Source organism: Trachemys scripta, chromosome 6 (assembly GCF_013100865.1).
Source record: "Trachemys scripta elegans isolate TJP31775 chromosome 6, CAS_Tse_1.0, whole genome shotgun sequence".
In the NCBI taxonomy this organism is placed as follows: Eukaryota; Metazoa; Chordata; order Testudines; family Emydidae; genus Trachemys; species Trachemys scripta.
In genome coordinates this window covers 45,149,423-45,174,511 of record NC_048303.1, presented here as the reverse complement: position 1 = coordinate 45,174,511, position 25,089 = coordinate 45,149,423, and the positions used below count along the sequence as shown (strand labels likewise).

The following is a 25,089-nucleotide window of genomic DNA, read 5'->3' as shown; positions in this document are numbered from 1 at the left end:
ATACCCTGGTGCAAAAAAACAAAGAGACAGCTGTATAGAATAGTGGCACTGTGAGAAAAGCTGTTCAGAACACTGCAAATCAGAAGGGATCAACAGGAGTAATCAGAGTTCATTTTCCTGAGTGAATAGATATATTCTCTTCTTGACTCATGTATGTCATTCCTATTAGTGTTAACTAGGGTAACCATTCGTCCGGATTCTCCCGGACATGTCCAGCTTTTTGAGTTTAAAAATAGCGTCCGGGGGGAATTTGTAACTGTCCAAATTTCTCTCCCCCCCCATGCAGAGTGCGGCACGGCTGACAGGGCAGCCAGCCGGATCGAGCCACTCTCATGGGGGGGGAGAGAAATCTGGACAGTTACAAATTCCCCCCGGACGCTATTTTTAAACTCAAAAAGCTGGACATGTCCGGGAGAATCCGGACGAATGGTTACCCTAGTTAACACTAATAGGAATGACATACATGAGTCAAGAAGAGAATATATCTATTCACTCAGGAAAATGAACTCTGATTACTCCTGTTGATCCCTTCTGATTTGCAGTGTTCTGAACAGCTTTTCTCACAGTGCCACTATTCTATACAGCTGTCTCTTTGTTTTTTTGCACCAGGGTATGTACACCAGTGTAACTACAGTGCTTCAAACCTAGGATTACCATATTTCCACAATCAAAAAAGAAGACACTGGGGGGGGGGAGGGGGAGAGCCCTGCCCTAGCTCCATCCCCATCCACTCCCTCCCACTTCCCACCCCCTGACTGCCCCCTCCTGAGAACCCCCCACCCTAACTGCCCCCCTAGGATCCTACCTGTCCCTGGGTGGCAGGTTTGTAGAAATTTTGGTGGTGCCCAGAACCCGCCCCCCCCGCCTAAGGCTCTGGGAGGGGAGTTGGGTGGGGGGAGGAGGTCTGGGGTGCAGGTCCTGGGCTGGGGATTAGGGTGCAGGAGGGGTGCAGGCTCTGGGATAGAGTTTGGGTGCTGGGTGCAGGCTCCGGGCTGGGGCAGGGGGTGGTGTGCAGGAGAGGGTGGGGGTGCAGGCTCTGGGATGGAGTTTGGGGGTGGGAGGCAGTGCAAAGGGAGTGGGTGCAGGCTTTGAGAGGGGGTTTGAGGACAGGAGGGGGTGTGTGGGAAGGGAAAGGGGGTTTGGGAGCGGGTTTGGGGATAGGAGGGGGTGCAGGGGTGAGGGCTGTGGGTCTGAGGATGAGGGGTTCATGATGCAGGAGGGGGCTCAGGGATGGAGCAGAGGATTAGGGTGCAGGGGGATGAGGGTTGGGTCTGAGGATGAGGGGTTCATGATGCAGGAGGGGGCTCACGGATGGAGCAGAAGATTAGGATGCAGGGGGAATGAGGGTTGAGGCTGAGTATGAGGGGTTCATGATGCAGGAGGGGGCTCAGGGGTGGGGCAGAGGATTAGGGTGCCGGGGGCTGAGGGCTGGGGATGAGGGGTTTGGGGCATTGGAGAGGCTCAGGGCTAGGGTGGAAGAGCAGGGTAAGGGCAGCCTTGCCATTAGTGGATGGGGGTATTAGGACCCTGGGGCAGCAGACAGCAGTTGCTGCCGGAAGCGTAGGAATGTGCTACTTGGGCAGCACAAGCAGGCAGGGGAGAGGCGCATGCTGCTTTCTTCTGGGCAGGGACGGGGGGGACCCGCGGGGTGGGGGGGACACGTGGAGGGGGATGGCAGGTGGAGGCCGGGGCCAGCTCGAGGCAGGGCCGGGGGAGAGACCCAGCTCCAAATATTGCTGGAGCAGGGCCCCCGGCCCTGGATATTGCTGGAGCTCGGGCACTACAAAAGAATATAACCCGCTGCCCCCCCCCCCACCCCAAGACAGGCCTATCCAACCCTCCCCCTGCTCCCTGACTGCCCCCCGGGACTCCCCTTACCATGCCCATGCCAGTCAGATGCTGGCTTCACGTGTAGGCAAAACACGCTGCTGGTGGGGCTGTTTGTGTCGTTACACCGGGCTGCAGGCAGCGGGGGGGGGGGGGGGCAGGGGGGGGGCTCTGGCTGCTGGAGGCCAATGGGAGCGGCTCAATCAGGCCCAGCCGCCCAGTCACCATGCCGCACTCTGCATGGGAGGGAGGGAAGGGAGGGGGGAAAATCCCGGACCTTTTAACCTTGTTACCAATTCCTCCCGGACTGCTATTTAAAGACGCAAAAGCCGGACATGTCCAGGGAAATACGGACGGATGGTAACCCTATTCAAACCCCACATTGTAGGTGCACTGCAATGGTAAGTTGGACCTTGCATCAAAGTGACTTGCTCTGCTAACTTACTGGTGTGAATTGCATCAGTGCAATTCCTGTTTGTATTGTTGCAGTGTCTCTACATCATGGGCATTTGTATTAGCTATATTGTTGTAGTTATACTGGGTTGCTTTTTTCGTAACCTATATGAGCTCTTATTCTTGACCCTTTTTAGCATATGCTCCAATGAAAAATGTCTGAATGGGTCCCTTATTATTCATTATTTGCATTTCATTTGTGCCTGGGAACCCCGCTCCAAACATGGATCAGGGTCCCATTGTGCTAAACTCTGTGTGAACACCCAACCAAAAGGTAGTCCTTGTCCCAAAGAGCGTGTAATCTAAGTTGTCAGGGAGCATCTCTCTCACACTACTTGACAAGTTTACAAATTACTGAGCAGCAGTGTGTGTGTGTGTGTGTGTGTGTGCGCATAGAATCATAGGACTGGAAGGGACCTTGAGAGGTCATCTAGTCCAGTCCCTGCACACATGGCATATAAGCTGATTGACTTTATTTCTGTCAACTTCTTTGTCTACACTGCATGTTTTTTCCCTTTTCCCTTCACTATATCCTTTTCCTCTCATTTCTATGTGTATGGTTTTATTTTGTTTCTTTTTAAAAATTCTTATATAACTAATATCTTAACTTCCTCTTATCCCAGGCTGGGAACTACTAATATACATGATTTGTTCACTAATTGATTGCTTATCAGTTACTGTAAGAGTACTGTACCTACGTTAGGACCACACATTTATCAGACAAAAGAGCTGTTTGTTTGAATTGTTAGTTTTCAAAGGGCTGCTGTTATCGATTCCCAGAGTGTTTATTCAAAGAAAATGACTTTAGAATGACATTGATGGAGGAAATTATTCTACCTTATGGTGTTTTTGGACCTCATTTTTTTAATGAGTATTTAGAGACGTATGGTTTGATGGAAATACAGTCAAAAGAATAATTTATTCATAATAGTTTTGGTATTTGGAACCAGTTCTTGTAATCCCTTTGTAAGTGTATAAAATGGGCTGGATAAAGGGAGGAATTGAATTGGCCACTGAGTGTTCTAAACAATCCAGGAATTTAATACAGTCACACAGGTCAGAACTTGTTAGCCGCATTATTTAAACTTGAAAAAAGGAACAGTTAATAAAAGCATGAACCTTTCAGGAAGCATAAATTATTATTGGAATAAGTGGCTGTTTGCACACACAGAAAGCAATGTCACCAGCAACCCACATACATAATACATGAGGGGTTGTGATGTTCTGCTTCACAGTCGCAACCAGAGCTAAAGGAGACTCCATGCATTCAAATACCCTTTAAAAACAAAACAAAACAAAAAAAATGTAGCCTTAATTTCTGAAAAAGAAACTCTGCAGGATGCTAATCACTAATGTGGATTAAGGCACAGAATTTGTTAGAACTGGCCAAAAAATGAGAAAATGTTTCCCTTTTTTATCATTTTTTTTCAAATAATTGGATTTTTTTCAAGCAGCTCTAGAATTCATATTTTAAAATACTTCCTGTGATAGGTACTTTTTATTCCCTTTATAGAAAACCCCTGTAGAGCAGAATAGAGATTAAGGGCTCTGTAGAAATTGCTGAAAAAAACCTATCAGCCCAAATTGACCTGTCCCATGGGCAAAAACCTGTGGGAGAGGTCTGGGCCAGGCGAGGAAATCTCTGTAAGGATCCCAGCACAGCGTGTTCCCTATTTTGTTGGTGGGGTAGGATTTGTAGGGAACAGACTGTGGGACTCACCCATACAGTTTGCACACCCCTGGGTGATGGATGGATGTTTTCAGAGGTCTGCTACAGGCTGGAGTTAAGATTGTCTGGATGACTGTAACTGTGCTATTAATGAAATAAGAACATTTGCTACTTCCTTTGTCCCAAACCATAATACTTTTCAAGGTAGATAATGTTCTTTAAAGTTTGGAACCATTAGTAGAAGCAACAGAATTTTCTGTTTCTGAATTTTCATTAATATTATTCACCTTGAAAATTAATTATAGATATAGCAAAGGAAGTAGCCTATGCTCATATTTAATTTTCTAGCATAAACAACATTGATTTCCTATTTCATAAATATGTCATAATTATTTCTTAGGAATAGCTCTTGTAGGAGAAGCTGGTAGGGAATTCAAACTCACTGCATTTATCATCTGCTTTTCTGAACAGTGTTCATTATTTTGTGACATTTTAGACTTTATCTAGTTTTCTTTGTTTACTGGCGTAATTCTCTTTACTAGTACTTCCTGTGATAGTAGCCATTCCTGATAAGTCTCAGCTATTCACACCCAGCTTATCCACATTGTATCCTTGCCCTAAATTGTACAAAACATTTGTGTATAGAACTTTCTCACTTAATTTGCGTTAAAATTTGGTATTTTGAGAAAAAAAGGTGGAGGAATTGGCAAAACTCATGTGTTCTCCCTCAAGGATTTGGGGGAAATACTAGATGCATAACTTAGTTAGCATGGAAGAGATTTCTGGTATCCCCCACTCCATTCCCCACCCCATCTCAGATTTTAAAGGGCTGCTCAAAAAGGGATTGGACATTTGTAGAGATAACAAAAATATTAAAAGTTACAGTTGCTAGTGCTAACAAATTTTGAAACAGGCTTCATATTTCAGTGATTAAGCCAATCTCTGACTACTGAGGATTAGAAGGTTTCTTCAGTCTTCCTCAGCAACATCTGGTACTGACCTCTGATGGAGATGGGTTATTGAACTGGATGGGCCTTGGGTCTGCTCCATTATGGCAGTTTCTATTGTCTTCTCGGTATTTGTTTTTGAGATCCGAAACTCTCTGCATTAGGCACATTTTCAGTGCTCAGTAGACAATAACAGCAACAATAATAAGCTAGACAACTTTTAAGTGTGTTTGGCTACTATAGAAATGGAAGGGAAATATCATTCTGCTAACAGACCCCTTGTGTTGCCTCACAACTTGTTGGAATTGCCCAAACAAGCAAACATAATTGGAGCTGTGGCTACACTAGAGAAGGTTTGCTGGCATAGTAGCAAACCCCTCCTAGTGTAGATGCAACAAACAAGTACTTTTGCTGGTATAGCATATCTCTGTTCCCTGAGTGAAATAAACTATACAGGCAAAAGAACTTTTATGTTGGTATAAGTGTAGCTACACTAGTGGGGTTTGCTGGGATAGGAATGTCACAGAAAATTTGTACCTGTAACTGACATTGCTATATTAAGAAAAGTTTCTAGGGCAGATTTGGCTTGTGTGTGAAATCCCCTGGTGATTGCATGTGGGAGATTCTGTGCTGTGCCTCTATTATCATTAGGGCCCTACCAAATTCACGGTCCATTTTGGTCATTTCATGGTCACAGGATTTTTAAAATGGTAATTTTCATAATTTCAGCTATTTAAATCTGAAATTTCATAGTGTTGTAATTATAGGGATCCTGACCCCAAAAAAAGTTGTGGAGGGGTCGCAAGGTTATTGTAGGGGGGGTTGTGGTATTGGACAAGCAGAGGTCATCCAGTCTAATCACATGGCACTAACTAAGGCTCTGATCCTGCAAAGACTTACTCACGTGCCCAGCTGTGATTAGTCACACTGAAGTCAACTCACATGACTATTCACAGTGTGTAAAGATAAGTGTGTGTGTAAGTTTCTCAGGACTGCGGTATACTGAAGAACATTTGATAAAGAATCTCTTATCTAATATAAAGGCCTGACAATGCATTAGGAGTTCATAGGAAGATGGAGCCAGGAAAAACTGAAAAACTGTCGGCCTGTTGTGGTGTCTCCGTCTTCTCTTCAAGTTACAAGTCTGGAGTTTTCAGTCTCCTTCCAGGAAATGAATGAGGTTCATAGCCCAGAAAGAGCTTAGTCATTTCTGTCAGAGAGAAATATTTGTTTTGTTCTTTTATTGTTTTGGACAGAGGAAGGGATTCAGGTGCAGTAAGAACAAAAGGATTTATTTAATGTTTAAAACAGATTGTTTGGCTCAGATTTTTATCACTCAAACACAGTGTTTTGGCAGCAGGATCAAGATCTGATGCAAAACAAGGTCTAGCTGGCAAATCCCCTCCCCAACACCACCTTTTTTTGCAGCAGCTAGGCTTTTATTAAACCGCTGTCATACTGTTATGCTTAGAAATGGTTGAAATCTTTCATTCAGATCTTGAAGTGGAGGGGGAATAGTTCTTTAATGAAAAATGGCCTTTTCTCAAAACTGAAAACTTTTCCAAAAAGCTTTTGCCTTTTCAGATCTTTCCATTTTTTAATTTAAACTTTCCCCAGTCTTGTCTTTTTTTTTTCTGTCTCTCTCTCTTCTTTTTGCAACTGAATGCAATCGAATGAATGATGCCCAGGTTTGTTTGTTTTTTTTGTCCCATCTACTTTTTCATTTTTCTTTCTCTCTTCATTTTTCCTTTTGCCAGTCTGTAAATTTTCAAAACTTCCTCAAGTTCTGCCCATGCTGCTGTCACTTGGTGTGAGTTTTGGAGTGAACCTTTGAGTGCTGAGCAGTCAGAATTTGACCCTTGGTATGGAAGCAGATTATCTTTCAGCTTTTAAGAAGCCATGAAAATCCAGGATTATTAAACCTATTAAAATATACTGATAAAACAGGATCGTGCCCATTTAAGCATGATTATTTTTCAAGGCAGAAAAAAAAAAATAGACTAGAGGTGGCCATGTAGGGTGACCAGACAGCAAGTGTGAAAAATCAGGGTGTGTGTGTGGGGGGGTAATAGGAGCTTATATAAGAAAAAGACCCAAAAATCGGGACTGTCCCTATAAAATCAGGACATGTGGTCACCCTATGGCGATGGCCATTCTCAAGTCCTCTGAGATGTGCTTAGATGATATAGGGTGGAAAGACTCATTTCCTCTTTGTTCTGGGCAGTATTTGTTGTCATCCCTAACTTTTCACAAGTGATTAGTTAATCAATTCCGAGTACCTAGATTTTTGAGGACTTTTAAAAGAGCTCAGTATTGTGGAAAATCAGGCACAAGGTGTCTTGGGGTGGATCACCCAAAAGTTGGGGCACCCAAGCGCAATGGTCACTTTTGAAAACTCCCACACAAATAGTAGTAACTACCTAGTTTACTTTAAACTTAACGTAAGGGATGATTTTTTTTATATTTCATTTTTCCTCCCCCTAGTGCAATTATAGTGGCCTGAGTTTTTGTTACAGAGCCAGGTGCGTTGTTCAAAGTGTTTTCTTTAAATGGTAGAGCGTGATTAATGTTGAGCCAGTCATGCAGTTTGACTGGCCGAATTATCATGTGATTTTCAAGTAATAAGTACGTTATAATATAAAACATATTTTTGTATGTCTTGAAGATACAAATAAATGTTAGCACAATGCCTGTGGTAAGTTATAAAAGGTGTTTTCATAGGGCAAGGGACTATTCACTGTATTCATGGTAGAATTTGTCCCATGCTCAGTTTTGAGCCACTGTAGTTGTCTGTTGTTACAGTGATTGCACTGGTTGATTCAGCAATATTCTTGGGTAATATAATTATTTGCTGCTTTGACCAGCTACCGTGTCTCTCTCTTTTGAGTCATCTTTCCGTCACTCTATTTGTTGTAACTATTGTGGCGGGGCATAAATTTTACAAACCTCTGCTGCTCTTTGTTAATGGATTATTTACACACACATACGCACGCACACACACACACACAAAGCCCAATCACAGATCACACCTTTCCATTGTCGTTGGTGGAACGGTAACATATTCTAAATGACTGTGCAAACTGAGCAGAATCATAGAACTGGAAGGGACCTTGAGAGGTCATCTAGTCCAGTCTCCTGCATTCGTGGCAGGACTAAGTATTATCTAGACCATTCCTGACAGGTGTTTGTCCAACCTGCTCTTAAAAATCTTCAATGATGGAGATTCCCCAACCTTCCTAGGCAATTTATTCCAGTGTTTAACCACCCTGACAGTTAGGAAGGTTTTCCGAATGTCCAACCTGAACCTCCCTTGCTGCAATTTAAGCCCATTGCTTCTTGTGCTATCCTCAGAGGTTAAGAAACACAATTTTCTTCCTCCTCCTTGTAACAACCTTTTAAATACTTGAAAACTGTTATCCTGTCCCCTCTCAGTCTTCTCTTTTCCAGACTAAACAAACTCAGTTTTTTCAATCTTTCCTCATAGGTCATGTTTTCTAGACCTTTAATCGTTTTTGTTGCTTTTCTCTGGACTCTCTTCAATTTGTCCACATTCTTCCTGAAATTTGGTGCCCAGAACTGGACACAATACTCCAGTTGAGGCCTAATCAGCGTGGAGTAGAGCAGAAGAATTACTTCTTGTGTCTTGCTTATAACACTCCTGCTAATACATCTGTAACGATGCTGGTTCTGGCGGGACCCAACTGAGAATGCCAATTCAGGACAAATTGCTTAAACAGGGCAGTTACAGCCCAAGGCTGGGGTTTTTCCACCTCTAAGGCAAACCAAACCAGCCAGACTAAGAGGACTTTGGTCTCACCCCACTGGCTAACCACAAGTCACACAAGCAATTCCCTTAGACACTCTAGTTTTCCAGTATCACCACCAGTGCCACTCGTTATGGGGACAAATGGTTACGAAAACCAATACCCCAGTAAAAGAAAAAAGGTTCTCTCGATCCCAAAGGATCAAGCCCCAGACCCAGGTCAATATACAAATTAGATTTTACCCACAAATCACACTGTTGCCAATTCTTTAGAATCTAAAATCTAAAGGTTTATTCATAAAAGGAAAAAGATAGAGATGAGAGTTAAAATTGGTTAAATGGAATTGATTACATACAGTAATGGCAAAGTTCTTGGTTCAGGCTTGTAGCAGTGATGAAATAAACTGCAGGTTTAAATCAAGTCTCTGGAGTACATCCCCAGCTGGGATGGGTCACTCAGTCCTTTGTGTAGAGCTTCCATTTGTAGCAAAGTCCCTCCAGAGGTAAGAAGCAGGATTGAAGACCAGATGGAGATGAGGTATCAGCCTTTTTATAGTCTTTTCCAGGTATAAGAACACCTCTTTGTTCTTAGGGTATGTCTACACTACGGGATTAATCGGAATTTATATAATTCGAATTTTGGAAACAGATTGTATAAAGTCGAATGTATGCGGCCACACTAAGCACATTAATTCGGCGGTGTGCGTCCATGTACTGGGGCTAGCTCGATTTCCGGAGCGTTGCACTGTGGGTAGCTATCCCATAGTTCCCGCAGTCTCCTCCGCCCAGTGGAATTCTGGGTTGAGATCCCAATGCCTGATGGGGCCAAAAACATTGTCGCGGGTGGTTCTGGGTACATCCTCCCCCCTCTCCAGGGAAGCAACGGCAGACAACCGTTTCGTGTCATTTTCCTGGGTGAACAGTGCAGACGCCATATCACGGCAAGCATGGAGCCCACTCAGCTCAAGACAGCAGTCATGAACATTGTAAACACCTCGCACATTATCGTGCAGTTTATGCTGAACCAGAACCTGCAAAACCAGGCGACGAGGAGTAGGCTACGGCAGCGCGGTGGCGAGAGTGATGAGGACATGGACATGGAATTCTATCAAACGGCGGGCCCTGGTGCTTTGGAGATCATGCTGTTAATGTGGCAGGTTATAGCTGTGGAACGCCGATTCTGGACCCGGGAAACAAGCACAGACTGGTGGGACCGCATAGTGTTGCAGGTGTGGGACAATTCCCAGTGGCTGCGAAACTTTCGCATGCGTAAGGGCACTTTCATGGAACTTTGTGACTTGCTTTCCCCTGCCCTGAAGCGCCAGAATACCAAGATGAGAGCAGTCCTCACAGTTGAGAAGTGAGTGGCGATAGCCCTGTGGAAGCTTGCAACGCCAGACAGCTACCGGTCAGTCGGGAATCAATTTGGAGTGGGCAAATCTACTGTGGGGGCTGCTGTGATGCAAGTAGCCAAAGCAATCACTGAGCTGCTGCTACAAAAGGTAGTGACTCTGGGAAATGTGCAGGTCATAGTGAATGGCTTTGCTGCAATGGGATTCCCTAACTGTGGTGGGGCGATAGATGGAACCCATATCCCTATCTTTGCACCGGAGCACCAGGGTACCCAATACGTAAACCGCAAGGGGCACTTTTCAATGGTGCTACAAGCACTTGTGGATCACAAGGGACGTTTCACCAACATCAACGTGGGCTGGCCGGGAAGGGTTCATGACACTCACGCCTTCAGGAACACTACTCTGTTTAAAGGGCTGCAGCAAGGGACTTACTTTCCAGACCAGAAAATAACCGTTGGGGATGTTGAAATGCCAATAGTTATCCTTGGGGACCCAGCCTACCCCTTAATGCCATGGCTCATGAAGCCATACACAGGCAGCCTGGACAGGAGTCAGGAGCTGTTCAACTACAGGCTGAGCAAGTGCAGAATGGTGGTAGAATGTGCATTTGGCCGTTTAAAAGGTTGCTGGTGCTCGTTACTGACTCGGCCAGAGCTCAGCCAAACCAATATTCCCATTGTTATTGCTGCTTGCTGTGTGCTTCACAATCTCTGTGAGAGTAAGGGGGAGACCTTTATGGCGGGGTGGGAGGCTGAGGCAAATCGCCTGGCTGCTGATTATGTGCAGCCAGACACCACGGCGATTAGAAGATCACGCCAATTCCCACCCCCCCACACACTGCGCTTGGCTAACTGCAGGGAAGGATTTCTTTTCAGCCACAGGCAAACAGCCCAGTAGGAATGGCCACCTCTGTCCTCTTAATTAAATTCCCGTATTTCAACCAGGTTACCATGAGCGATATCACTCTCCTGAGGATTACGCAGCGAGATAAAGAACGGATGTTGCTTGAATGCCAGCAAACACCGGGACCATACGCTGCCAGGCTTTGTCGTGCAATGATACCAGGTTACTTGCTACTAGCATGGCGTGGTCAAGTGTCCTACCATGGAGGACGGAATAAGGCTGCACTGCCCAGAAACCTTGTGGAAAGGCTTTTGGAGTACCTCCAGGAGATGTTCCTGGAGGATTTCCACTCCATCCCCAGACACGTTAACAGACTTTTCCAGTAGCTGTACTGGCCGTGAATGCATCCCAAGTCCTCAGGGCAAATTAATCATTAAAAAACGCTTTCTTTTAAACCATGTTTTATATTTTAAAAGGTAAACTCACCTGAGGTCCCTTCCATGGGGTCATGGTCTTGGGTACTGGCTTGGGAGGGTACTTCAGTCAGGCTGAGAAAAAGCTCCTGGCTGTTGGGGAGAACAGAGTGCTGTGTGCTCTCCGCAAGCTCGTCCTCCTCCTCCTCCTCCTTTTTCCCGTCCGCAGAATCCTCAGGTGTGGTTGTTGAGATTACCCCCACCTCGGAATTCACGGTCAGAGGTAGGGTAGTGGTGGCGGCCCCCCCTAGAATTGCATGCAGCTCAGCGTAGAAGTGGCATGTCTGCGGCTCTGACCCGGAGCGACCGTTTGCCTCCTTTGTTTTCTGATAGGCTTGTCTGAGCTCCTTGACTTTCACGCGGCACTGCTCTGAGTCTCTATTGTGGCCTCTCTCCATCATGTCCTTGGAGATTTTTTCAAAAGTTTTGGCATTTCGTCTTTTCGAATGAAGTTCTGCTAGCACTGAATCCTCTCCCCATATAGCGATCAGATCCAGTACCTCCCCTACGGTCCATGCTGGTGTTCTTTTTCGATTATTGGCCTGCATGGTTATCTGTGCTGATGAGCTCTCTGTGGTCACCTGTGCTCTCCTGTGCTGGGCAAACAGGAAATGAAATTCAAATGTTCGCGGGGCTTTTCCTGTCTACCTGGCCAGTGCATCCGAGTTCAGATTGCTGTCCAGAGCGGTCACAATGGTGCACTGTGGGATAGCTCCTGGAGGCCAATACCATCGAATTGCGGCCACGCTAACTCTAATTCGAAATGACAATATTGATTTTGGCGCTACTCCACTCGTCGGGGAGGAGTACAGAAATCGATTTTAAGAGCCCTTTATTTCGAAATAAATGGCTTCGTTGTGTGGACGGGTGCAGGGTTAATTCCATTTAACGCTGCTAAATTCGAATTAAACTCATAGTGTAGACTAGGTCTTACTGTGGAAAATTACAGCAAAATGGAGTCTGGAGTCACATGGGCAAGTCCCTGCATACTTTGCTGAGTTGCAAGGCGTATCTGCCTTCTCTCAATGGGTCAATTGTATAGCTGATGGTCCTTAATGGGCCATCAAGCAGGCTAGGCAGAGCTAACACCAACTTGTCTGGGATGTTTCCCAGAAGCATAGCATAAGTTTGAAATACAGACAGTATAGAGCCAATATTCATAACTTCAACTACAAAATTGATACACACATATAGATAGCATAATTATAACCAGCAAACCATAACCTTGTCTTAAACACCTCATTTGACCCCCTTTATACAAGATGTGGTGGCACTACAGGACTTTGGTTGCAACCATGTTCTATATGGTCCGAGTTCAAATCAATAACGTCACAACATCCCAGAATGATGATCGCTTTTTTTGCAACAGCGTTACATTGTTGACTCATATTTAGTTTGTGGTCCACTATAACCCCCAGATCCCTTTCCGCAGTACTCCTTCCTAGGCAGTCATTTCCCATTTTGTATGTGTGCAACTGATTGTTCCTTTCTAAGTGGAGTACTTTGCATTTGTCCTTATTGAATTTCATTCTATTTATTTCAGAAAAATGGATTTACTTGATGAGATAATGTTGAAATTGAATTGTATAAACCGGTGGGCCCAAAATGAGATTTTTGTTCCTTCGGACTTTGATGATTGTTGTTATGAGGACTATAGACTGACTAAATTGAAATATCAAACATATTAATAGTTCTAGCTGTTCATTTAACTCCATGTTGAAATCAGAATGCAAGATGCTGGTCAGAGGAAAATATTTTAAGGAGTTTGCAGGCATAGGTGCAGTCTCCTTTGATTGAAGGTTCACAATTGATCAGTTCAATCTGTAGTCTTGGATTCCTTGCTCTGCTGAGCTCTCACAGAGCAATGGCTGTGAGTAGAGCTTTCACAGAATATCAGGGTTGGAAGGGACCTCAGGATGTCATCTAAGTCCAACCCCCTGCTCAAAGCAGGACCAATCCCCAGACAGATTTTTGTCCCAGATCCTTAAATGGCACCTTAAAGGATTGAACTCACAACCCTGGGTTTAGCAGGCTAATGCTCAAACCACTGAGCTATTCCTCCCTACCATCTCCAGTTGTATAGGACACTCAGTCCCACCCTGTTGGATGAAGACTTGGCCTCAGTTATTCATGCCTTCTTCACCTCTCGTCTAGACTACAGCAATATGCTATACCTGGGCATGAAACCTTCAGCAGTTAGGAAACATCAACTAGAACAACATGTTGCAGCATGTCTCCTCAACAACACATGCTACTGTGAGCACATCACACCTGTCCTCTACTCTCTACACTGGCTTCCCATAGAATTTTGAATCAAGTTCAGGGTCTCTCAGTCCTTATCTTTAAAGTGCTCCATGGCTTGGCCCAGCACACCAGTTAAAGCTCTAGGATGAAGACTGTGATCGTCAGCTTCACTCCTCTGGCATAATGGAACTCCCAAGAATAAGAGTAAAGCTCATCTGTGCCAGAGACCGAAACTTTTTCAGGCTGAGACTGTGGAATGAACTCCCTCCCTCACAAACCTCACCACTTCCTGCTCCCCGTGCAAGGCATATTTGTTTGATCTTGCCCTCCCCCCGCAAACACCTAGCAACAGGTATATTTAACAAAAACCAAAACCAACCTACCAATATCTCCACTACACACGCTTCTCCCTCTGGGTAGAAGATGAGAGAACAACCAGCATGTGACCGATGTATAGTCACATTGCTGGAAGGAACTCAGATACTACAGTTATAGGTGCACTCTGAAAACCTGTGTAGAACAGAATGGAAGAAAATTCTGAGCTGCAGGCCCACTTTTTTTTTATTTGCTGCCCGAGCATTTTCTTTATGAAGTGTGAGGGCAGGACGTGACAGAAAGAGACTGAGTCCATCTTGTTCACTGTTATTTTTTAAGCTTCACCCTCCATTGACCTTGATGTTTACATGTTAAAAAGCAGAGAACAAAGAGGCAGGTGAAGCCACCATGTTGAAAAGAGAAATGAAAGAAATGCATCCTGTACATTTTACCTGCATGTCTGCATCATTAAGGATCTTTTGCTGTACTTATAAACAGCCTTACTGGATAAATCACATGCCTTGTAAAGAAACTGTTTTAGATTCTTGGTCCCAGCTGTGGCTGTTTTGTGCTGTTGAGGCAACGCAAAGCAGCTGGAAAGCTGCCTTGTTCTTTATAAGTTGTAGCATAGTAGAGCCTAGAGGGCCCAGTTAGCAATCAGGGCCCCGTTGTGCTAGGTGCTGTACACAGAGTTGAGATGTAGAAAATACAGACTCCTAGCATTTTCTTTAACTTTTGCAATAAGTGGATCTTTGGACTATATGTATTTTGTATTTGCACCGACTTTAAAGAGATTTATATGATGCTTACTAACAAATAAACATATGTGTTTTTTAGAGTCTAATCGCAAAGAAACGCTGCTTCATCTCACAGTAAGATTGGGCTTGGTTAAACTCTCGCAATTCCTGTTATCTCAGCCTGGTGGGCCATTGGCATTAGCTTTACCTAATGAAGCTGGAGCAACACCATTAGATTTGGCTTCACAGAATGGACACTCCAGACTTGTTGAAATCTTAATGAAGTGAGTGTAATAACCTATTACCTCTATTAAACTATTAGCCATTAAAACTGAAGAGCAAAATGTTTATTTCAAAATAGTTTAAACTGAATGTTTATTTCTGTTCTGTTGGTTGTTGTCAGCGTTGTGGTTTTAGGTGTGAAATCTTGTATTTCTTGTTAAAAATAAGGTTTCATATATGTCTTCCATTCTAGGTGTGTGGCAAAATTGGTAACATTTTTAACAGTAATATAATGGCAAACATACGAATCTAAATTTGGTTTAAACTCTGGTTTGATTAGATAAATACATGAGGGATTTATTTTATTTGTCCTTTTTGGAGTAAATAGTTTAGGTTTGGCATCTGACTTAAGTCTGTTGCTTTAAAAATTAATATTTTAAAAATATCACTGTTTATTTTGGATTTGTGGGACCTGAACACAAAATTATACAGTAGCATGTAGTTATTTTTCCATGGTTATCTGAGTGTTTATAACCTTTAATATACTTTTCTAGTCTGAAAAGTGATGTAGAAATGGCACATTTTTTTACTCCTCTGAGCTGCTCCCTCTGTATAGTCAGAGTTTAATCTGCTTAATTTAATGACAAAAATATATTTTTACTATTGTTAGTCCTGCGGTACCAATGTGGCAGAAAGGAGGGAGTTGTGTTTTATTCATTTTTGTGCATCGGCAAAATTGTTTACTAAGTCCCAATTACAGGTTTTGGTGGGGAAAAGTGTGTTATAAAAATCTGTTATTCATAGAAATGCTTCATGAAATGGGAAGATAAATTGAAAACTGCTTTTTGAGTAACTTTAAACATTCATCCCCCTTTAGTGTTTGCAGCCCAATTCAAGCATTGCTACACTGGTCTAGCGCTAGTGCACCAGAACTAGAAAATGAAAGTGACTGCTCTCAAAAGTGGAAGTTTATTTTCATTGTCCAAGTTCTGGAGATGCAAAGGAGCAGTGAAAAAGCACACACACTGTTTAAATGGTGAAAACCAAAGTAACTTTTTACAGGTTTTTGTTTTAATAATCTAAAATGCTGATAGGAACCAGGGCAAGGAAATTTGTTTAAAAAGTACAATTGAACCCCACTTTTACCAAGGTCTTGGAGGACTCTGAAACATCTGTAAGACAGAGTTTTGGATAAATGAAGGAGCTGAGTATCAACCCAGGCAGGGCTAAGTTTCTGGAGTTGCCAGGGAGCTTCCTCCCTGACCAGTAACTTGCAGGACTGAAGCTTCCAGGGACCTTAATTATCTGAAGTTTCAGATGTATGGAGTTTAGGACCTCCATTGTATTTGTAATTGTCCTGCACTACCAGATAATCATATTCCACCATCAGAAAGTCCCCATTAGAAATGAAAAGCCAGAAGTGAACAGAAAAAAAAATACATGCAAGAATTCAGTTACATTTTTGTTTTGGAATGGAGCTCTTTTGTTTATGGCTCTGCACAACATACAGTTATGTGAGTATTATGCCTACTTTAATTTGCATGAGAAAATGACTTACAAAGCTGGTCCAGTACATTTTGTTATGAATGTCTCATTTGTTTGTAACATCCAAACAGTGCAGCGCTCTCTTGAGACACTGTCTGTTTTTCACTGTAATCGGCTAGTAAGCCTGCCAGTTCCTTCACGCTACTATATATGGCAACATTAACAGGAAAAGGTACTATTTCTATTTTACAATAGTAGGGAAAACTAGATGTTGTTTAGTGTTGCTGTTTTATTTTGCTGCCATTATTCCTAATCTAACCATTTTTTCATCTTGATGGCTTGAAACAACAGAATTTTCTTATGGTGAATGGATTCACTGGTAACTATTTGTTTGCCCAGATATGTTTTTCATGGATGTTTTATATTTTCTGCCTTATATATTTTTTTTTGTACAGTAAGTTAGAATTTTGAAGTGCTGTGCACCAATGAGAACAGAAAGTTCTCTGTGTTTATATTTTCATTAAACCTGTGCACAGAGCATATGTTTTAATTTAAATAGTGTGTTGTTTCAGTTTTCAGGGCAGTCATTCGTTTGACATTTCTAGAGCTGAGATCAGTGAGTGTGCTTTCCTACAGTTTGTTCATTCATCAGGAACTCTGACACTGACATTTAATCACACCGCAGAACGTTTGCTGGAGTCTGACATTAAGCTCTTCAGGAAATACTTCTGGGATAGAACCTTTCTTTACAAGGTAGGTGCCAAATTAGCAGAATGCATAGAAAAATATATTTTTTTTGACAATTTGCACCATTTGCTATTCATACTCAATATGTTTTTTTTGGTAGCACTCTTTCTTAGTTTAAACCGTGCCGTTTTTAGGGATGGTAAGTGTGTTGGTCTTGTAGACAAAGGATTATTGGCATTAGCTTTTCATCTGTGCTAAAGTGGTTGTTTTCACACATGAAACTGAAGTGTAGAAAAAATGTTAAAGGAGTACTTGATAAAGCCCTTGTATTTCCAGAGATGTTTTAGAATGGCCCTATGGTAAATACCTTTCTTGTAAAACCCTTTCTCTCTGGTTTTTAATCTTGCCTTTTCCATTTGTGTTCATGTTTTGTAGTGGGAGGTATTTTTTTTAAGTTGTTGTTACTATTTATAGCAGCAAGGAGCCCCAGTCATGGACCAGGACATTGTATGCTAGACATTGTATGCTAGAATGTACGCTAGACATTGTACAAACACAGAGAAGAAAGATAATTCCTGCTCCAAAGAGCTGACATTTATATTGTATTTGTTGTATGATATTTTGGTCACTTTAGTCTTGATTCAGTGAGGTACGTAAGCACAAGTGTAACTTTAAGCATGGTGAGTAGCGTAATTGACTTCAATGGGAATATTCATGTGTTTAAAGTTAGACATGTTCTTAACTGCTTTCCTAAATTTGGGTCTTTGTCTATATCAAATTATTGGCTTAAAAGGTTACATAAAATTATTATTATTTATTGTTTCCCCCTTTCTTGTTCTTAAATTTCCCTTCTGTTTTTGCTTTTCTTTTCCATGTTTTGTTTTTCTGTTGTTTGTTCAATTATTTTTAAGCATTTATCAAAATGGTTATAGGTTTTTAAACTAACAATGAGCCACATGAGATGCTTTGACCTTTGCACACCAGTTTTGTGCACTTGATTTATAACACAGACATTCCTATTTAGTCATTCCCTAGATTTCTAGGCTTTCCAATAAAAACTGGTCCCAGATTCATAGTTCTAACTTGGGTACAACAACTTTCACACAGGTATCCTGATTTCCTAAGGCAGAAACAAAACCATGACAAAGATTGTAATATTGTTTATATCCCTTGCACTCGTCAAACCCTGTGTTTTTTGCAGCACTTGGGGGTGGGGGTGGGGGGGAATGGAGAAAATGCTAATTGATGTGCCATATTGAAAGTGCCCATGGCAAATATTCTTAGATTAAAGGTTGCAAAATTCTACGATTGTTATGATCAGTAAAACATTCTGCCAGTCATCCACATAGGTTTTCCCTCTTCCTGAAGAGACAGATGCAGACCTGTTCTGTAGCTTAGCTCCTCCTCATTGGGAAAAACCACTAGAGATCATCCTTTCAGTGATGGAAGATTTTTAATGGTAGGCTTAGTGAAACCTAGATAGCAGAAACAAGCCACTATACCAAAGTACACAATCTTTTTATTTAAATATTAGACCGAGCTTAGGAAATCAAATTGTCATGAACTCCGTTTGAGAAATTGTCACCCCAAGTGGGTGGGTCTGATCTAGCTAACTTAGGCTAAGGAAAGTACAGGGTAAAAACACATTTTTTTTTCTTTGTCACAGTCAGGACCACCAGTCCTCATAATGGGATTTTGACAGCTTTGAAAGCTGAGGAGGGAAGAGGGCAGTGAACATTTCAACGTAGCTACTTATATTGAAATAGATGTAGAATTTACAGCATTCAACACTTCTACCACAGGCTGAAGATTGCGTATCTAACATATAGTGTCTTGAGAATGTATGGATAAATGAGCACATGGATGCTTTATATATCGCTCCACAGACAAAGTGTATAACTATGACCCAGGAAGCAGACGCGGGCAGAGCAGAATGGGCTTTAATCCATTGTGGAGGCAAACGTCCTTTGATTTTGTATGTTTTCCTGTACATGAAATGGCTGCTGATAGCTTTGAGGCTTACTTGACCTCAATTTCTAGAACTAGTTCATGCCATTCTGTCTCCTTTTAGTGAATGGACTGATGTTGGGCAGAGTAATGGAAGAGAGATTTCCTGAGATGGTGGAGAACGGAGTACTGTTTTGGAATGAACAATGGACCCATTCTCAGAACCATCTTATCCCTGTGGAAATGACTGTATTGATACTGCTCCCAATTTTTAGATGTTGTGATTACATTATAAACAATTCCCTTTTTTGACACCGAATGTAGCGAGTAGGGGAAACCTGAGTGGTGGGGCTCAAAAGGAAGCTCTTTTTGTTAGGGAGTCCAGGACGGGGTTGAGTTTTCATCATGAGGGACAATGGATGTCCTGCAGGCTGAGTAGCCCTACTCCCTTTAAAAATGGCTGACTGCACACAGCTGCTATGTTTGAGTTTATCTGCTGTTGATACATTAGTGAATGCAATCAGTGTGGGGAAAGAAGACTCTATGGAACATCAGTGGAGAGAACAAATCTTGTTTTTAGTGACCACATTTAAACAGGAAAATGGAGAAGGGAGAGATGATGCATTAGATCGTTGTTTCTAAAGGCGCTGCATAGGGAAGCCCTTTTGTTGCCTAGTATCAGAAAAATCCAATGGTGTCCCAAGGAGGAGCTAAGCCGAGTTGCTGTTTCTGTTCTTTAGCTGCAGGACTAGGAAAAACTCAGACTTGGGTTGACAGTTAATGGGATTTAGGCTCCTAAGTGCCTATCTCACTTTTGAAAATGAGATCTGGGGTCCTAAATCAATTAGGCATTGCCAATGCTGAGTGCAGCAATACCTAAATACTATTTGAAATCTGGGCCAATTTTAAAGCGGTCCAGCTCAGCCTCATCTAGTGGGGTAGTTCCTATGTGACTCCTGCAGCTGATGTAAATTTGAGTAGTCCTTAGGCTGCTTGCTCTAAATTATGTGGGAGCTATTTTGGGTCCTTGATCTTTCTGGTGGCAGTGCAGTATGCATGTGATTTACTGGCTAATGCTCTTATAGCTTAGAAAATACTTGGAAACGGGTAACTTTGTATATTTGTTAAGCCTAGGGCTGTCCTTACCCATATGCAAAGTACGCAGCTGCGTAGGGCACCAGGAAATTTGGGGCACCAAATTGCCCCAGATTTCCTGGTGCCCTACACAGCTGCGTGCTGCTCCAGCGGCCAGCCCGTTCCCCCAGCCGGCTGAGCCGCCCAGGAAAGCTGCCCCCACCCCTCCTCCGCCTCTTCCCAATGGCCCCCACCCCTGCTCCACTCCAGAACCTGCCTCTTCCCACCCCAGCTCTGCCCCAGCCCTGCCTCCACTCCACCCCTTCCCCAAAGCCTTTACCCCGCCCCACCTCTTCCCGCCCCTGCTCCGCCCCAGCCCTGCCCCCACTCCACTCCTTCCCCTGAGGACTGCATCAGGGGTTGGGCCTGCCCTGCACTCACTGGGTGGCAGGAAGTGGAGCAACCCAGCCCCAACCCGCTCCGCTCCGCCGGCTCTTGTTGGGGGGTGGTTTCCCCCCTGCCTCCCAAGCCTGTGCTGCCCCCCCTCCCCTTGTGGAGGCCTGGCCAACCCCTGCGGAGGCCTAGGGATGCACCCCCTCTGTGGGGGGGGAGGCTGCATAGGGCACCAAAATGGCTAGGGACGGCCCTGTTAAGCCTTTATTTAATTGTTTAGCATCATAGGATACATATTCAAACTGACTATATGACACACACAATTCAATTCAGTACCATCTTTATATAGATTTCCATGGATGGAGGAATGAGCACAGAACTAAGAGTTAAGGAGGTTCTAAGTTCAAATCCTGGCTCACCTGCTCATTCATTGTGTAGCCTTGGGGAAGTCACTTCACTTTTCCATTTTAGTTTCTTCACCTGTAAAATTCTTGTACCTTACAGGACAGTTATGGGGGTTAATAAGTACAGAAATTTTAATATATGAAGAGCTATATAAATGCAAACATTTTTTTCCAGAGAAAGGATGTGTTACATACAGTACAAATCTTAAATCTGATATGTTACACAACACAAAGTAATGACAGGTTTCAGAGTAGCAGCCATGTTAGTCTGTATCCGCAAAAAGAAGAACAGGAGTACTTGTGGCACCTTAGAGACTAACAAATTTATTAGACTAATAAATTTGTTAGTCTAAAAGGTGCCACAAGTACTCCTGTTCTTCTTTTAACACAAAGTAAATTTTCCCCAAATATTTTTAGGTTAAAATATTTTATAAATTCTCTCCCCCAAATATATGTATAACTTTTTAATATTAACATTAATGTATGTATTTGACTTTCTTTGGGGGGGGGTGTGCATACACATATGGGTGTATTAATATGTATGGGTATCCAAGAAAGTTTTTGTTGTTTGAATTTGGTGTTTTTTAGAGTCTTAATTCAAAACAAGCTGGGACAGTGGAAGGACCACAAATGCCCTGCAATTCAACAGATTCTGCAGAAGGTACAGCGTTTCATCTTTGGTTGTAATAGCTTTCTAAAGTCCTAGGTAAGGTAGCATGTGTCCTTGTGCCATATATTTATTTAGGAAGTTTGCTTAGTATACATGATATCAGAGATCTGTGCAATAGATAATGGTAAAATACATAAGGCATTTCATTATAAGGGAGGTATGAAATCATGCATTTGAAATAATTAATTTACCTGTGTGAACCTAAAAATGTTCACGAGAATTTCTAATAATTGAAAAAGTCTTTTAAAAAGAATGTTAAAAAATTACAACAGCTAAATTACAACCTCACTACAATTCCAGAAGAGGGCAGTATTCAGCTGATATAAAGACAGGTCAACTTGCAAGAAGTTGTAGTAAAGTCAAAAAGATCTGGTTGATAAAGATAGGAGTGAATTAAAGAAGAATGAATTAAGCATTTTATGAACAGTTTTAGTGGCCAGTCCTGAACTTTTTACTGTGGCAAAATTCAAATGGTTTTAAATGAGTCTCCCATATTGATTTCAATTGCAAGTTTGCCTGTATAAGGATTTTAGGATTTTGTTTCATGACCATAATTACTTTTCTTTACCAGATAGATCATACTGAGCTGTGCAGACCTTGTGACAAGAAGGTCCTAGAACAAAAGAGTTATAGACTTTTTAGTGATTTTTTTTTTATAATACTCTGATCTGGCATTTAGTTGAATACTATCCCAGATTCAAGGTCTCATTGTTGCATGCACATTAGTGTCTATCTGGAAGAAGTGGCTAGTATGCAGTGGCTAATTCTACAAGATAAGGCCCTAATCCTGTAAAACATGCACATGCTCTTAACTTCATACACTGTGAGAAGTCCCACTGAAGCCGACATAAAGTTAAGCAGTTGCATAAACGTTACAGGGCCAAGTACTGCATGATGCTGTAAATAAGAATTGGATTCCAAAGGTATTACCTAATTATTTCGAGTGAGTTAATAGACTGAGGAAGTGACCTCCTTAATAGACAATAGCTCCAGTTTACATAGTTAAGAGTTCCTTAAGTGTGATTGCCACCATTAAGCTCTTGCTGGAAATTTGTGCCCAACTTCTCTAGCAACCCACAGGCAATTAACATAATAAAGGTAGTTCTAACGTCACCATCAGCAATAATCAGCATTAACACTACCAGTCTAAAATCTACTTTTGTAAATATAAGCAACCGTTTATAATACATGGAATTACATACTGTGCTATCAAAATCTTTATTATCTTGGGTGCAGACTTCTCAGAGTGCCAATGGTCAATGTGATCTTGTACCTTCTGCTGTGTGTCACTAACAGCAGGCGAATTCATAGCGGCAGCTTGGGCAATGCAAGTCATGCATGGTCGTTTTTCTTTGTGCCTGTCCAAGCAGCCTGACTTGGTGCATGCAAATAGCAAATATCAATAAATATTGATTTAGCACTTCAGGAATCATTTAATTTCTGACTATACCCTCTCATTTTGGGTTCAAACCTGCAAGCTGATGCTGAGCAACTTTGTGTGGTGCTGAGTGCCTTCAGCTCCTGGCACTCAACCATTACAGGAATTACGCATTACCTTAGCAGGCTGAGTACTTTATGCTCATCACAATTCAATGGCAAAGGGAGTTCCATCACTCTTCGTTAGTACCTATTGCCAGTTCTTCACTACAAAGTTTTGCCAGCATAGCTATGTTGGTTAGGAGTGTGGAAAAAATCATATAGACACAGCTTATGCTGGCAAAAGAGTCCTTTAACTAGTATAGCTTATGTTGTTCGGGGAGATGGTTTAACTGTAGTGGCAAAAGAATTCCTTTTGCCAGTATAAGCTGCCTCACCATTAAGGAGCTTTGCAGGGCATAGCTATACTGCTAGAAATATAATGTAGTGTAGACTAGCCCTATGACTTGATCAAATACATTGTTATCACTTGACTTTTGCAGACCTGTGTATTTGTACAGTGCCCAGCACAGTGGGGACAGAATCCTGACAATGGGACCTTTGGGTACTACCACTATAGAAATATCTAATAATAATGAATCAGTGTTTCTATATCGTCATATAGTTTGGTATTGTCATAGATGTTCATATTTCTATCAGCTGGCAAAAAGGAATATGTGTAGCTCTAGCTATATGTGTGTTTGTTGCTTTTCATATAGTCATTGAACCCAGATACCTGAAAATCACTAATATAATTGATAACTTTGATCCATGTTCTACCTTCTGCTAATGAGCTAAAGAGACAAAATAAAATTGTTTTGTTGGAAACAAAATTAAATTTTTTGCTGCTACAAACAAAAATCATGTAACAAATGATCCATAAAACTCCTACAATATTCTACTAAATACCTTTGTTAATTTAGGTGCTGAGCTTAGAGCACAAAATTCTTTGCAGTAACTTCATAAAGGGATGCCCCTTAGAGTTTAAAATGCCTATTGTTCCAATAAGTAATACTTCCTCCTGGGTGGGCCTAAAGTCAAGATCAACAGACCTTTAAAGCATAATGCTAGCAGAAGCTCTGAGCTATTATCTGCTGAAGGTTGCTATAGCAATACAGCAGTTTGATTGCATTTCACGATGGGCAATGCAGTGGGTCAATGTAAGGTGATATTGCTAGCTTAACAGTGGATCTCCCATAGCAACTTAATTAAATTCAAATACACAGAATGACACAGTCTCTATTAAGGATGCAAAATAAAGTACAAATATATTTTACTTTGATTATTTCAGCCATTCCTATGTTATAAAAAAAAAATCTTGTGATTTTCTAATTTTGAAAGTTTGTGGCAAGTAATATTTGTGCAGAATATTATTTAGAGCCATAGCCATTTATGGCTACATATTAAATCACTTATTGCATAGTAAACAGAGTTTCCCCAAGGATCGTAAGAATGAATTACAGTAATGTCAACTTAACGCCAGTAGTATTAGAAAAGTGTCTAGAGGATTTAGGGGAGCATTCCCTGGGCGTTACCTTTCTAAAGTTCAACTCTTTTTCTCCATCTTGCTTTTTAAAATTAGGGTATGTCTACACTGCAGCTGGGAGCAAGCTAATGGAGCTTGAGCTAGTATTAGCAGAGTTCAAGCTAGAGGACTAAAACTAGCAACTGTATGTTCCGGCTTGGGCTCTGAAGCTTAGGGGGTTGGGTAGGCTTGCAAGCCCGAGCTTCCGCCCCAACAGAAATGTCCACACAACTATTTTTAGCACACTAGTTTGAGCCCTGCCAGCATATGTCTGTGTATCTGAGCTGGAAGATTTGTTCCCAGCTGCAGTGTAGACATACCCAGAGTTACCATGGCTATCACTAAAGGGTCATTCTTTATCCACGGTTACTACATAGTGGTGTCTGGGATGATCTGTTTCCATACTGTGGGTAAATTTTTACATTATCATGGCACCTATTTTAGCGGGCTGAATTAGTTGTTTTATAGAATTGTTGCCTGGTCCAAAAACACCTTTTGGGAATCTTGCCTTTAGATTTTGGTGGCACTCATGAGGTTTGGTGCAATAATTGCAGGATACAGTACCAGTGTTCTGTCTAGCTATTTATATTTGGCCCTTATCCAGAGCATCTCCTAAACAGAGAGCTTACCTCTGTGTGGC

At 42.2% G+C, this 25,089-nt stretch overlaps 1 protein-coding gene across 1 annotated transcript in view; it reads left to right on the top strand.

The window, feature by feature from the left end:
- LOC117879026 (rho guanine nucleotide exchange factor 28-like) overlaps window positions 1–25,089 on the top strand; it is a 70,901-nt gene that overhangs the window by 41,322 nt on the left and 4,490 nt on the right. The window contains exons 4-5 of the mRNA XM_034773882.1: window positions 14,727–14,910; window positions 16,906–17,086. Of these exons, the coding sequence (XP_034629773.1) occupies window positions 14,727–14,910; window positions 16,906–17,086 (365 nt within the window). The remainder of the gene's footprint in view (window positions 1–14,726; window positions 14,911–16,905; window positions 17,087–25,089) is intronic.